At 52.8% G+C, this 13,740-nt stretch overlaps 2 protein-coding genes across 2 annotated transcripts; one reads left to right on the forward strand and one right to left on the reverse strand.

The window, feature by feature from the left end:
• Positions 1-435: 435 nt before the first annotated feature.
• Positions 436-8,457, forward strand: Nle1 (notchless homolog 1). The gene is made up of 13 exons (XM_052759788.1): positions 436-519; positions 624-767; positions 1,628-1,845; positions 2,587-2,666; positions 3,433-3,509; positions 3,642-3,739; positions 3,969-4,161; positions 4,619-4,754; positions 4,880-4,926; positions 5,642-5,844; positions 7,348-7,507; positions 7,599-7,669; positions 8,170-8,457. The coding sequence occupies exons 1-13, from the start codon at positions 502-504 to the stop codon at positions 8,180-8,182; spliced, it is 1,458 nt and encodes a 485-aa protein (XP_052615748.1). The 5' UTR covers positions 436-501; the 3' UTR covers positions 8,183-8,457.
• A 1,277-nt stretch (positions 8,458-9,734) lies between these two features.
• On the reverse strand, positions 9,735-13,342 carry Fndc8 (fibronectin type III domain containing 8). Its single transcript, XM_052759795.1, has 4 exons — positions 13,131-13,342; positions 11,342-11,711; positions 10,387-10,623; positions 9,735-9,887 (listed from the first exon to the last, which is right to left on the reverse strand). The coding sequence occupies exons 1-4, from the start codon at positions 13,340-13,342 to the stop codon at positions 9,735-9,737; spliced, it is 972 nt and encodes a 323-aa protein (XP_052615755.1).
• Between the last annotated feature and the right edge of the window lie 398 nt (positions 13,343-13,740).

Genomic DNA, 13,740 nt, shown 5'->3' on the forward strand with positions numbered 1-13,740 from the left:
ATCCCAGCATCCTGGGAGGCACAGGCAAGAGGATCACCGAGCTCAAAGTCAGTTTAGGCTACACACCCAAAGCCTATCTCAAAAGTAAATAAATTAATAAACAAATAAAATAAAAAACACAAACCAACCAATAAATAAAGTTTCCGCCTCCATCCAACAGTTTCCTGGTTTGGATTTCCACCCCAGGAGAAAAGTGGATGCTGCCTGGACCCCTTCACCATTTCCTGCCTCTGTGAGTTAGGCGGGCAAATCAGCTAACTTCTTTGCGTTTTAGCATCCGTGGTCTACTAAAGTTGGCAAGAGTCGCTGTGGTGAAGAGCGTGAAAGATCATAGCCTGCGAGGGGATACGGTAGAAGAAGACGCGGAGGTGACTCCTGGTGACTCCACTTGCACGCCTGACTGTCCCCTCCGAACACCAGAGGGCGCTGTGGCCCGGGCCCGCGACACGAACGCGGCGCTCCATCCCTCCGCCTCGCTTCTCCTCCACGTGGGGACGCAGGATGGCGGCCGCTGTGGCGGTGGGTGTACGCGCGCAGGGCGGGGACGCCGCGTCTCCGCGTGGGGGTCCCCAGGCCGGAGGGAGGCGGAGGGGGACTGACCGCCTCCCCGCTTGTTTCCGCAGGACGAGGCGGCGTCCGGCGACGTGCAGCGGCTGCTCGTGCAGTTCCAGGATGAGGGCGGCCAGCTGCTGGGCTCCCCGTTCGACGTGCCCGTGGACATCACGCCCGACAAGCTGCAGCTCGTGTGCAACGCGCTGCTGGCCCAGGTGAGCACTGCGAGAGGAAGCCGGGGTGTTTCCGGGGACCCCCACGGCGCACCGATGGTGATGTGGGTCGGTCCATGGAAAAAGGTTCTCCACGCCGACCCACCTGCGGACAGGCTGTGTTTTGAATTCATCGGATGTAGTATTTCTGTAACTCCTTGGCGCAGCCCAACATAAATATCCCCATTTTACAGAGATGCCCAGCGGGATTAAATTATTCGCGTGGTGGTACGCAGTAGTTGTTGGATTAATTGAGCATTGGAACCCAGATCTGTCTGACCAGATTCAAAACCTGTGCTCTTAACCTTTCTACCCATGTTACTAATGCTGCCCTCTGTTGGGGAGGAATGACAGGCTTACAGATGCAGCTGGTGGACCTCCACCCTCTTACTTAACCAGGCCTTGGTCTGCGTTTTTTAACCATCACCGATTTATAGGTGCAGCATAATGTTGGTGATTTCCAAAACAATATATGATGATGTGTATTGACTCTCATCCTAGACCTTAAAAATACCAAGGACCTGAATTAGTCGTCAGGGTTAGGGCTTTTTGAGCTAATTACTTACTTGCACTAAGCATTTTTTAAAAATCCACCAAGTGGGGATATTAATCTTTACTTCCCTGTGTTCTGAGATGCAGCTAAAGGGCTTCAAAATTCTGTGAGTTGCCGAGGATTACTCCTCTGTAATTCTAAAAGGTTGTGCTTGGTGGGGAATAGTGAGGGAATCCCAAGAGAGGTGGCTGGAAAAAGACAGCCTCTTCCCCCCCACAGCCCATTGGGTAGCAAGCTTTCCCTCAACTGAGGGCAGAGGCTCATCCTTCTGTGGCAGAGTTGCCCTTTACTCCATTTTTCTTGCCCTCAGGAGGAGCCCTTACCCCTGGCTTTCTATGTCCACGATGCTGAGATTGTGTCTTCACTGGGGAAGACGCTGGAGTCCCAGTCTGTGGAGACAGAGAAAATCATAGACATCATCTACCAGCCCCAGGCTATCTTCAGAGTACGTGCTGTGACGCGGTGCACCAGCTCATTGGAAGGTCACAGTGAAGCAGTCATTTCTGTGGCCTTCAGCCCTACGGGAAAGTAAGGACCTGGGCAGAGTCAGTGGGATTTGGAGGTGCAGCCTTTGGGGTGGAGAGAGCACTCCCGAGTTATGATTCATAGGGTCTTAAGCTGTCTGCCACAGACTTGAGATCTGGACTCAAGTTGCGATCTTATTGGGGTTGGGTCCCCAAAGGCTAACAATACCTGCCTGGAAAGAGCCTGTCTTGGACCTCTGGAGATTTGATCCACCCTGTTTTTTCCAAGCTGTGTCACTTAAACAAGTTAGATTTCTTTATCTGTTAACTTCCCTGTGAAAATGAATCGTTTCTTCTCACAGTACTTCTCAAGTATTCCAGCTCAACAGTTGAGCTGGGTGTGGTGACCCATGCCTTTAATCCCAGCACTTGGGGTGGTGGCATACGTCTTAAATCCCAGCATCGGGGAGGCAGAGGCAGGCAGATCTCTGAGTTCAAGGCCAGCCTGGTCTACATAGCGAGCTCCAGGACAGCCAGAACTACACAGAGAAACCCTGTCTTGAAAAAGAGAAAAAAAAAAAAAATCAAAGCCCTGGTTATAACTGTAGCTGTTCCTGCCAGGAAAGAGGAAGAGAGAAGTGGCGTCCTGGGGTCTTTTCCAGGTGGCATCAGTGTCCTGTTTCTCCTTCTCAGGAAAGGAGAGTCTGTTCCCAGAAGATGGTTGGATAGGCAGCAGGAATTCACATGTGCAGTGTCTCAGGGTGGGCCCCACCACTGCAGCAGTCAAGCGGCCTCTCTTCCCCAGGTACCTGGCCAGTGGTTCCGGAGACACCACTGTGCGCTTCTGGGATCTCAGCACCGAGACGCCGCATTTCACGTGCAAAGGTCAGTGTGCGTTTAACCATGTAAGGGATCTTAATGCATGCCAAGTGGTTAGCTCAGGTAGCTCCTGGTAGGACTCAGAAGGATCTAGTCCGTTAGCATCCTGTTCACGGCTGCCTGTCCCTGGAAGCAAGTCAGCCACTTAGAAACAAACAGATACTGGACCAACGTGTGTGGGGAGGAGCTGAACCGTTGGCAGTAGGGACAGCCTGACTTGATGTCAACCTTTGCCAAAAGGGTTTTCAGACCTAGCATAGATCAGAATCACCTGGAGGGCTTGTTGAACTACAACATGCTAGCTAGGTCCCTAACCGCTCCCCACACCCCCCCATTCTCCAGAGCTTTTTTTTTTTTTTTTTCAGCAGCTCGAGGGTGGGGCCTGAGTCCATTTCTAAGAAGTTGTTATGTTCTGCTGCTGGTCTGGGGACCCCCTAGAGGAGTCCACTGCAGGGTGTGCTCCCTAGCTAAACTTTAGTTTTTGCATCTGGAGAATGAGCGTGGTTCTTGCTTTTTATCCTAGAGCTGGTAGAAGAAGGAGTGGTGTGTATAGAAACACCCCATACCACATGTCAAGTACAGACTACTAGAACGTGGCCGAGTTAGCTGCACAGCCGTGGTGCCTGGCCTGTGTCTCCCCCCCTCCCCCTTTTAGTTCAGTTCATTTATACGGCAGTTGGGTAAGGAGGGTTTGCAGTTTGCCACACAGCGCTGGGCACTGGCTAGAGATAAAGATGAATGGAGCTCCTCTCTCCCTCCCCTGCTTTCATAGGACACCGGCACTGGGTCCTTAGCATATCCTGGTCTCCAGATGGCAAGAAACTGGCCTCAGGCTGCAAGAATGGCCAGGTAGGAGACATCAGGATGGATGGGCAAAGAATGGCCTCTGAGATCTTGAAGGGTGTCTTGGGGAGTAGCTGGGAGGTGTTTGTTTGTTAGGACAGGTTGCAAGAAGTTATTTTATGAGCTTCTGTCCTTCAGATTCTCCTGTGGGACCCAAGCACGGGGATGCAAGTGGGCAGGACCCTCGCTGGTCACAGCAAGTGGATCACAGGCCTGAGCTGGGAGCCCCTTCACATGTAAGTGAGACATTTTCTGGAGAGAGTGAGAAGTCAGTAACAGCTTGGCTTTCCATGGCCACACCCCCTGCTGCTTGGAGGCGGCTGCTCATCCTAGACCTGAGCACAGCCTGGCTATGCAGTCAGAAAGCCGACAAGAAATTGTCCTCAGCCTCTGAGTCAGGAATGAAACACGCTATGGGCAGTCATGGCCAGATCAGACCTGAGGTTACACTTCCCCCTTGACCAGGAACCCCGAGTGCCGATATGTGGCCAGCAGCTCCAAAGATGGCAGCGTACGAGTTTGGGACACAACCGCAGGCCGCTGTGAACGCATCCTCACTGGGCACACGCAGTCAGTCACCTGCCTCCGCTGGGGAGGTGATGGGCTTCTATACTCTGCTTCCCAGGACCGCACCATCAAAGTCTGGAGGGCCCATGACGTAAGGGCTGGGAAGATTCAGAAACCGGTCTCACGGGTCATGGGTGCAGGTGCCAGTGAGTCTGGTGTTTCCAGAATTATATGGGGAGTCCCGCCAGTCCTCCTGGAACAGCAACTCAGTGGTTAGTGCTGCAGTGTTGTGGGGATTCTGGCTTGTTATGGAGTTGTTTGCCACCTACCGCATCCCAAACCCATTGGACTAGGTAAACCCTTTTATTCCGATGTACTTCTCTGCCCTGAAACAGACCAGTAGTCTAGCTTTTCAAATGAAGAGGGGCGTGAGCCCCCAGGTTTGGCTTGACTAAGGTGACCGTGCATGAGTGATGGATTCTTGGGTTCCTGATTCTTGTCCTGTGTTACCCATCCCGTGGTGGGGTGTGGGGTATGGTCTCTCCTCCTGATCTTAGGGTGTGTAAGTGTGTGTTTGTGTGTGTCTGACCTTTCTCTTTCCACCCTAGGGTGTACTGTGCCGGACTCTTCAAGGTCATGGCCACTGGGTGAACACCATGGCACTTAGCACAGACTATGCCCTGCGCACAGGGGCCTTTGAGCCTGCTGAAGCCACAGTGAATGCCCAAGACCTGCAGGGGTCCTGTGAGTGAGAGGTGGGAGGGGAGCAGGCTGCTGCCTGGAAAGAAGCCAGTTCTTCAGCCTAGTGCGTGGATGTCAGATGTCTAACCAGCCTTGTTCTTTATCTCTCTCCTTTGGTACCTGCACAGTGAAAGAGCTGAAGGAGAGAGCATCCAGCCGCTACAACCTTGTGCGGGTGAGTATGTGCCACCAGCTTGCAGCCCCAGCTCAGCCCCCCTCCCCCTCTTTCTCTTTCCCCCAAGACAGGGTTTCTCTGTGTAACAGCCCTGGCTGTCCTGGAACTCACTCTGTAGACCAGGCTGACTTCAAACTCAGAAATCGGCCTGCCTCTGCCTCCCGAGTGCTGGAATTGAAGACATGCGCTACCACCGCCTGGCTCAGGACTCTTTCTCATCTGGTCACAGGAGCTTGTTCTTGGTCCTCGTCCTTTATAATCTTCAAGTCTTAAAGACTGGGCATCATTTAACTTTTATTATCTTACTTACTACTGTTGTCTCTTTTTTCCGTTCTTGTTTAAGGAACACATTTACATGGTCTAAGGTTCAAAAGATACAAAAAGATCATGAAACATCTCCCATCTTTCACCCAGTCATGCATCCCTTCTGGAAGCATCCAGTGCTACCAGTGTGGCCGTTCATGCGCTCGGTGTGCGCAGAGTGTACATACATAAACTACAAGAGCCATCCCCTTTTAGCGCCATTCTCTACGTTGGTTTGTATCTTAGGACTCCTTCCACGCTATTAGAATTCCTTCTCCTCATGGGCTAACCTGGAGTTTGGTGTGAGCTTGTGTCCCTGCCGGGCCTCATGTCCCTGGTCCTGGCCTCTGTTGCTGTCTGCATAGCCAGCATCTGACCACATCCAACAAACACGGTGTGCTTTCTTGCCCAGGGCCAAGGCCCAGAGCGGTTGGTATCTGGCTCAGACGACTTCACCTTATTCCTGTGGTCCCCAGCAGAGGACAAGAAGCCCCTCGCACGGATGACAGGACACCAGGCCCTCATCAACCAGGTGCTCTTCTCTCCAGACTCCCGCATCGTGGCCAGTGCCTCCTTCGACAAGTCCATCAAGCTGTGGGATGGCAGGACCGGCAAGTGAGTGCAGGGTGGGGGCTGTCCCTTATTAGCGGTGGGGTTTGGCATGAGCTTGGTGTCACCACTTGCTCCTTGTGTGGCACTGGTGGAGTCTGATTTCCTCAGCTCACACGTCTCTCTGACACGTACACTGACTGAACTTGGATCAGTAGGATGGCATCTTTAGGGCAGCACTAAATGTTCGGACCAGCCACAGAACCAGGGATGCAGCGGCCCTCGAGAAGGTGAACAGTAGCTAGGACTGAGTGTTGTCCTCAGAGGGTGTTCCACACGCCAGTGGCACCAGCGTCTCTGGGAACTTGGACAGAAATGCAAAGTGTAGGGGTCTAGAGATGCCCCAGCAGCTAAGAGCGTATACTGCTCTTGGAGAGGACCCAAGTCCACTCCTCAGCACCCACATCGGGTAGCTCACAACCACCTCTGTCCAGCTCCAGGGGGATCCTATGCCTCTGGCCTCCACAGGCACCTACAGTCATGTATTTATTTAAAAATAAAAATACATGTCTTTTAAAGGTTAAAAATGCAATTGTGGGGGGCTGGAGAGATGGCTCAGCAGTTAAGAGCACTGGCTGCTCTCCCAGAGGTCCTGAGTTCAATTCCCAGCAACCACATGATAGCTCACAACCATCTGTAATGGAATCTGATGCCCTCTTCTGGCACATGCAGATAGAGCACTCATATACATAAAATAAATAAGTCTTTAAAAATGTAAATGTGGACTCCAGTCCTGACCTTGTGAGTCAGAATCTGCATTTTGTAAGATCACCTGGTGATTGTGCTGTCAGTTAACATCTGAGAGGCCCTGAATGGAGGGGGCGTGGTACACCAACCATTATTGCGTTGGAAAAGAGGCATGAGTGTGTGGGAGCAGAGACGGAATGTCTGTTGCTGTGTATTTTCATACAGCAGTTCTTTGACATGGTAATTCAGTTCCTTTAGAAAACCAGGAAATACCTGCTTTTAATCCCAGCACTCAGGTGGCAGAAGCAGGGAGATTTTGAGTTCGAGGCCAGCCTGGTCTACAAAGCGAGTTCCAGGACAGCCAGAGCTACACAGAGAAACTCTGTCTTGAAAAATCAAAAAGGGAAAAAAAAAAAAAAAAAAAAAGCCAGGAAACAGCCCCAGGTCTAACAGCTTATCCAGACATCACAGCCAGACTCTGTTAACTTGAACGCTCCAGCTGGGCCTGGCCCGCTGTGTTACTCCATGCCACCTGTCAGCTGGCACCTGTTGTGTTGGAGGGCATCAGGCAGATGGGCTAAGCAGGTGGCACATTGGGTTTTCAGACATGCAGAGACATGCGGGTCTGGAGGCTTAGCGGGAGGCAGCCTCAGAGCAGCTCACCTGGAGAAGTTTCACACAGTAGTAATGGCCAGTGATGATGAAAATGGTCTAGCATGGGCCCAGGCAATGCTAGCAGGTAGCCAAGGTTGAGAACCACTGTTGTGGGTACAGAGGACATATTGACGATCTCATATCCATCCCTGGCTTCCCCTGGCTCAGGTACCTGGCTTCCCTGCGTGGCCACGTGGCTGCCGTGTACCAGATTGCCTGGTCGGCCGACAGCCGCCTGTTGGTCAGTGGTAGCAGTGACAGCACACTGAAGGTGTGGGATGTGAAGGCCCAGAAACTGGCCACAGACCTGCCTGGCCATGCTGATGAGGTGAGACTGACCCTGTGGGGGCTGGGATTGGCCCTGACACTGGCCCCTAGCTCCCTTGCCCTTACCACTCTCCTGCCCAACTTCTTTTTAGGTATATGCTGTCGACTGGAGTCCAGATGGCCAGAGAGTGGCAAGCGGCGGGAAAGACAAGTGCCTCCGGATGTGAGTGGGGGTGCAGTAAAGACTGGGGTGTTCGGGTCTCCTGGCCTCTGCTCTTTGCCATGGCATGGAATTCAGAACACGTTCTTATGCTCTGGAGGGAGGTGGGAGCCAGATTCTCCATGGGAGGTAGAGCTAGGGGTTTATGGGAGACCCTGGAGGAACCTGTAGGTCTCCACAGTGCAGCAGTAGTTCACTATTAGGATTTCAGGCTTTGCAGGGACCCGGGTTCAGATCGTGGTTCTGTCAGTGTGCAGGTACAGCAGCACCTTCCTAGACAGGAGGGTCACAGAGGAGAACACTGACACCTAATGCACTCGGCTTGTGACTGCAACTTGACGCCGGGTGGTGGGCGCTGCAGGATCGCGGGGCAGGACTGAGGGAAGGAGAGGGGTCTTGGAGGGGGCTACCACATAGCTGAGTCTCAGAGCTAGAGCAGGTGTCAAGCTCTTGACAGGGCTGTAGGCAGCATGGATCCCTCCCATGACGACTCTCCCCCACAGATGGAGAAGATGAAGAACTCCACAGCTTCCTGACCCCTACCTGGACTCAGCCTCCGCCTGCCCTGCCAGAGACCAAAGCACGTGGTGGCCACCTGCCCAGGACAGGTGGTCTGCATGTGGCAGTCCTGGGAAGTCACAACATGGAGCTAAGCCGTGGGCACTTCCTTCTGGTGCTGACGGCACTGGGAAAGCCAGGCCTCTGGTCCCCATGTCCCTTGTCCAAAGTGCCAGCCGTATAGGCCCGGACCCTCAGCTGTGTGGCCAAATAAATAACACATTGTATATTCATGCTGCAAGTGCCTGTCCTATAACCCCATGGTCAGCAGAGGCCTCTGAGAAGGTCCGTGCGTCCCCTCCCTTGCACCGTGTGACAGCCCCATGCTTCCTAGCTGCCCTTCCTGCCGCTTCACTGTAAGGGAGAGAGCAGTGTGACAGTGACCTTAGGAAATGCTGAGGCTCTACTGTCGGCGGTCACTCTGGCCGTGCGCCTGTTCGTACCAACCAAAGTTACGTCTAGAGACCCTTCTCAGCCTGCTCACGGGGACTCTGGTATTCAAACCCAGAGGCTTGCCACTGTCTCTCCTGTCCTTCTGCCTGAGGCCCTGCCAGATCCCTAGTGCTGTGCTAGGCTCTCAGGCTAGAGAGGAAGGCCAGGGCCATTCCACCTGGGGGTAGGGGGCAGTGGTGTGGAACACAGTATGATGAGGACCTTGAAGGAATGAAGGGTGTCCCAGTGTGTCAGGCCTTGACTGAGAGACCTTTGCCCTGCAAGAACCTACCTTCCTTTTCTCTTGCTGGAAATAGTTAGCTGGGGCTCATCTGTGGAGGAATTCCTCAGTCTGCCTGACACTGGATCTGTGTGCTTCCCACCTCCATTTGGGACGTTTACAGTTTTGCACAGTCACCCAGTTGTGGTGCTCAGCCTCCCCTCACACATTAGGACTGCAGGAGAGACTTGGGGTCAGGCGCTTCTGCTGTGTCCCTGACCCTGACCCTATCCCTGATTGGCTTCACATATTAGGATGAGCGACCCAAGCCCCAGGAGACGATGACCTACCTATTGGTACCTCACGAGGGAAGAGCTAAGATTTAGCTAGAATATCCACCCCCACAAAGCTGGGCTCTTAGTCTTGAGTGTCAGTCAGCCTGTCACCCAGCCATCCTTATTCTCATGCTGGACTGTTGGTTCTGACAAGAGGCTGGTGCTCTGGCTCAGCTTAGATTTATGGCAACAGGAAGCAGACTTTCAGGGTATTGGATGGGCCTTCAGTTCTTTAATGAGGGACCTGGAACCAGCCAGGTCAAGGAGGAAGGAGGGCACCTAGCAGCTGTTGGGCAATGGCTAAGCCTGGCCCAGCCCAAGGTGTCTCAGTGAATGGGGCTTATGTCTATCCTTGGCCTCGACCCAAGGGTGAGGTTCCAGTACATCTGCCCCCAGGCCCTTGGCTGACAGGCTAACTAGTGGTTCTTGGTACTTGGTGGTACAGTCCATCTCAGGGTTCTGGTTCCCGAGGACCCAGGGCCAAGACTGACAGTGGGCAGGGGATAGCCTCGACCAACACCCCCTAATATGGATATAGGTATTCCAGATCCTCCATCCTCCGCATCTCCTCCATCGTCATGGACACGGTTCTCCGCTGAGGTTGTTTGCGCTGCACGGTGACCTGGATGGGATTGTTCTCGGGGAAGCTGTTGAAGTCGGTAGGCACGGTTGCAAACTGAAATAAAAACAAGCACCCTCAGGATGCCTTCCCAGGCTAGAGCCTGGCTCTTCTCTCCATCAAACTCTTGCTAAGTGAGATCTTAGCTTCATGCAACACAGTGTGGTTCTCTCTACCCTAGACCCCTGACACCTACAAGCTGTTCCCTTTGGTCTCTTCCCTTTTTCCCCTCACTCACAGTTACTGGAATTGAGATATATGAGAATTCACAGCTTTAGAAAATGAACACTGTGGCAATACTACTACAATTATCAGCTTGCATTTCTAATGGGCCCTGAACAGCTTAACCCCTAAACCAGCAGTCTGGAATTAATGCTTGTTGGCCCAGGCATAAGGAAAGCAAGGACATGAGGCTTGAGGGGGTTCCTGCCTCCTGTTTGGTCTTTGGCTTGTAGTTTTTCACCTATCTGGGCCGATGGTTCTTTCCTTCAGCACCTTCGTTCTCTGGATGGGAACTCCCTCCCTAGCCCTGGGCCTTTCTGCTTCCAGGACTTACTTTATAAGGCTTACACCACTTCCCTACCCCCGCTGTGTTGGCTGCTCGGACAGTAAGGCAGTAACCCGTGTTCGGCTTCAGCTCCATCAGCTTGACAGTGGTGCCCAGGATCTTGTTGAAGATCCAGGGGCGGTTCTTGACCTTGGGCATCTCCTTGTCGCCTCGCTTGGTCGCCTCCTGCAGCAGCACCTGGTAGAAACTGACCTGCTGCTTGCCCACAGCATAAGTCCAGGAAATCTAGGGGGAGAGAGAGAGCCCGGGCTTCCTCAGGTCTAGCCTGGCCCCGCACGGAGAGGTCACAGTGGCGCTTCCATTCCTGTTCCTTACTGGAGCTCAATCGGGCATGTCTGGAGGAAAGGGCAACCACCCAGTAACACTGAGAAGAGGAGGAGCTCCGCCCACCACTCCGCCATAGGGTGCTCATTCCAGAGACCTAAGTGGCCAGGGAAAGCTACCTATGGAAACCTTCTTTTCCACCACCTGCAGAGAGGCCGTCACATAGCAACTAAATGACAGACTAAAAGTCTGACTCATATTCAGGGACTTACCATATTGTTTCCATTATCTGGGACTACGTAAACATTGCGCATTATCAGGCCTCCTCCTCTAGGCGTGGAGCCTGGGAGTCTAGGTATTGACAAGGTGGCCTGGAGGAACGTGACTGTCCGAAGCCCTCGGTTAGAAACAGACACACTGGCTGCTCGCTTCTCCACTTCCCAGCTCCAGCCCTTGCTCAGCTGGAAGTAAGCTTTCTCTGAATTTCTGAGGAACTTGATCTTAATCTCTTCTGCATTGAGCGGGGAAAGCAGTGAGCCCATTTCATCCTGCACTACAGCTCCGTGGACCACCCCTCCCCTGCCTGCCTCCCTCCCTAAACCGTGAACTTGAGGTCACACTCTCCATGGAGCTTAGCTTACTGCCTACACTGTAAGCCTCTGCCAAGAGGAAAGCATACCATAGCTGTGGAATCGCCAACAGTGTGCTCGCAGATGAAGGGGGCCTCTGGCACATCCAGGACCACAGAAGACTCAGAGCGTGTTGAGGAGGTGTCTGTGTCCAGTGCAGGGTTGTCAAGGTCCAACAGGCCCGCAGGGGCTATTTGGGACCTGGATGAGCGGGGGCAGATGGCCAGATTCTCATTTTCTCTGTTCTTGGTCAGTGACGACAAACTGAGTTTGTTTAGCTCACCCTCCAGCATTCCGGCAAAGAAGCTGTTATTGGGCTGAGTCACAGCCAGTTTGATGGGGTTCATCAGAGTGGATGATATGGGGGACATACTAGTGTCATCTGAGCTGTATTCAGAATCTTCCGCTGGCATCTGCTTCCTGGAGTGGGAAGGAATGGATGTCAGATGAAGGAGGCTACCCCAACCCATCCAGCCTGGGGAACCCTGAATACATGGCCTGGGGGCTCTACCAGCACTCTGGAGGCAGAGGCAGGCAGATCTCATGAGTTTTAGGTTAGCCTGGTCTACAGAGCAAGTCCCAGGACAGCCAGGGCTACACATAGAACCCCTGTCTCAAAAAACAAACAAACAAACAACAACAGCAACAAAACAGACCTCCCTGCTGGAAATGCTGGCGCTAAAGGGTCACATCACAGAAGATCCCTAGATGCTGGACTGCTTTCTGGACTCGTCTCTTTCTTGATTTCCACAGCAGCCCTGCTGGATGGGTGTTAGCCTGCGAACTTGGCTGAGACCATGTATCTAAGCAGTAGAACTTGGATTTGAACAAAGGGATCCTTGCCTGAGATTACCCCCCCCCCCCCCCCCCCCCCCCCCCGCAGTAAATCATGAAATTTCCTACAAACAATAGTCATTTGTCCAGGTCACGATAATGGTGACCTAGAATGGACACATACCGCTCTCTAATCTAAACTAGCCCACAGTCTGTGGATCCCAATGAGAACTAAAGTATAGAAAGTTTTTTTTTTTTTTTTTTTTAAGAAATAATGAAAGATTTCAAGAGTGGGGCTGCAGAGATGGCTCAGTGGTTAAGAGCAAGGGTTCAGTTCCTCGCACCCATATAGTGACTCAAGACAGTGACAGCAAAGCATTAAACAAAGCCCAGGCCCACTCATGGGTCACCCCAATTGAACCTGTACTGTTACCTCAGTCATCACCTTGGAAACCCTTTCCCTGGAGATCTCCCTCAAATGTCACCTCCTCTAAGAGGTCTCCCTTTCCTGCACCTTGTCCCAAACTATACCAAGCCTTTTGAAATCCCCTCTGGTTTCTCAAGGCACCCTGTGACAGTATTTCCCAGGCTGTACATACCACCCTCTTTATTGCCTGACGTCCCCCACAACCAACACCACGCACACTAGGCCCGATGTTCTTTGAAGGCAGGGACCATGCTTCCCAGTCTTGCATTCCCAGCTCGACACTGGGTTATATTTCTCACCGAGAGGAAAAGAGTTTTGTGGCATGAAGTTAGAGGAAGTCCAGACTCTTACTAAGAGGACCAGTGAACCTCAGCTGGAAGGTAGACAAGGACAATGAAGTTGGAGAAATGAAGGAGAGAAGCCTAGGATGGGGCAGGGCTGGTGGTAAGCACCCAGCACCGTAAACTGACTGATCGAGAAAGGACTCCTAGAGCAGGCACCCCACGTGCTCTCAGAAACTGTCGCGGGGCTCAGGGGACGCCTGGGGAACCTCCTGATTTGTTCTTCCTTGAGGGACTCCAGAGTGGGCTGCAAAGCTTCCCCGGCCTTCAAAAAGAGGACCCAGAATTGTATCTTACATGACGTCGGTGGTGTTTTCCTCTAGGTGGCTGACCAAGCTGTGTCCCGAGGAAAGCAGGAGGCCTTTGGTAGCCAAAGACCGGTTAATAAACTTGGAGTTTGGACAGGGCTTTGGCAGTTGGTCAGTCACATTCATAATGTTGAGCGTTTCCTTCTTCTTCGGTATAGCCTCCTCCCCACCCCCCACTTCACAGAACACCTCGGTTGCCATCTGGTGTAGGCGGGACCAGAGCTGTCACCACCGTGCAGGAAGCAGAGAGAAAACTGAGGCAAAGGTCCCACCTTTAGTTGGGGTGGGATGGGTGAGCAATGAGCTGACTTCACAATCATCACCGAGTGTAACAATTAGGGGCCAGCCTCCCCTGGAGGTGAGCTTTGCTGTGCAGCTGGACAGACCAAAAGCCTGTGTCGGGGAGGAACTGAGCCAAGAAACAAACTTCATGGCCCCTTCCAGCACACATGGCCCCTTCCAGGCCACATTTGTGGCCACAGCTGCTCTGTCCTCCTTGGAGGACACCCTCTAGAGCTGTCCTGGGAGGAGGAGCAGGCTAGTGACAGAGAAACACCACCTGGGCTGAGCCAAGGAGCCACTGAAGAGGAAGACCTTGC

The sequence above is a fragment of the Peromyscus californicus genome, unplaced genomic scaffold (genome assembly GCF_007827085.1).
Source record: "Peromyscus californicus insignis strain IS unplaced genomic scaffold, ASM782708v3 Scaffold_3__1_contigs__length_106647218, whole genome shotgun sequence".
NCBI lineage: Eukaryota > Metazoa > Chordata > Mammalia > Rodentia > Cricetidae > Peromyscus > Peromyscus californicus.

What these genes read in the sequence shown, in the direction of transcription:
- Nle1 (XM_052759788.1), top strand. An exon ending in GCCGCATTTCACGTGCAAAG is followed by an intron (nt 2,667 to 3,432) that starts GTCAGTGTGCGT and finishes CTGCTTTCATAG; the next exon opens with GACACCGGCACTGGGTCCTT. An exon ending in GCCGCTACAACCTTGTGCGG is followed by an intron (nt 4,927 to 5,641) that starts GTGAGTATGTGC and finishes TTTCTTGCCCAG; the next exon opens with GGCCAAGGCCCAGAGCGGTT.
- Fndc8 (XM_052759795.1), bottom strand. Translation starts at nt 13,342, where the DNA reads ATGGCAACCGAGGTGTTCTGTGAAGTGGGGGGTGGGGAGGAGGCTATA. An exon ending in TTGGCGATTCCACAGCTATG is followed by an intron (nt 10,624 to 11,341) that starts GTATGCTTTCCT and finishes CTCTCCCCCTAG; the next exon opens with ATTTCCTGGACTTATGCTGT. An exon ending in AGTGGTGTAAGCCTTATAAA is followed by an intron (nt 9,888 to 10,386) that starts GTAAGTCCTGGA and finishes TTTTTATTTCAG; the next exon opens with TTTGCAACCGTGCCTACCGA.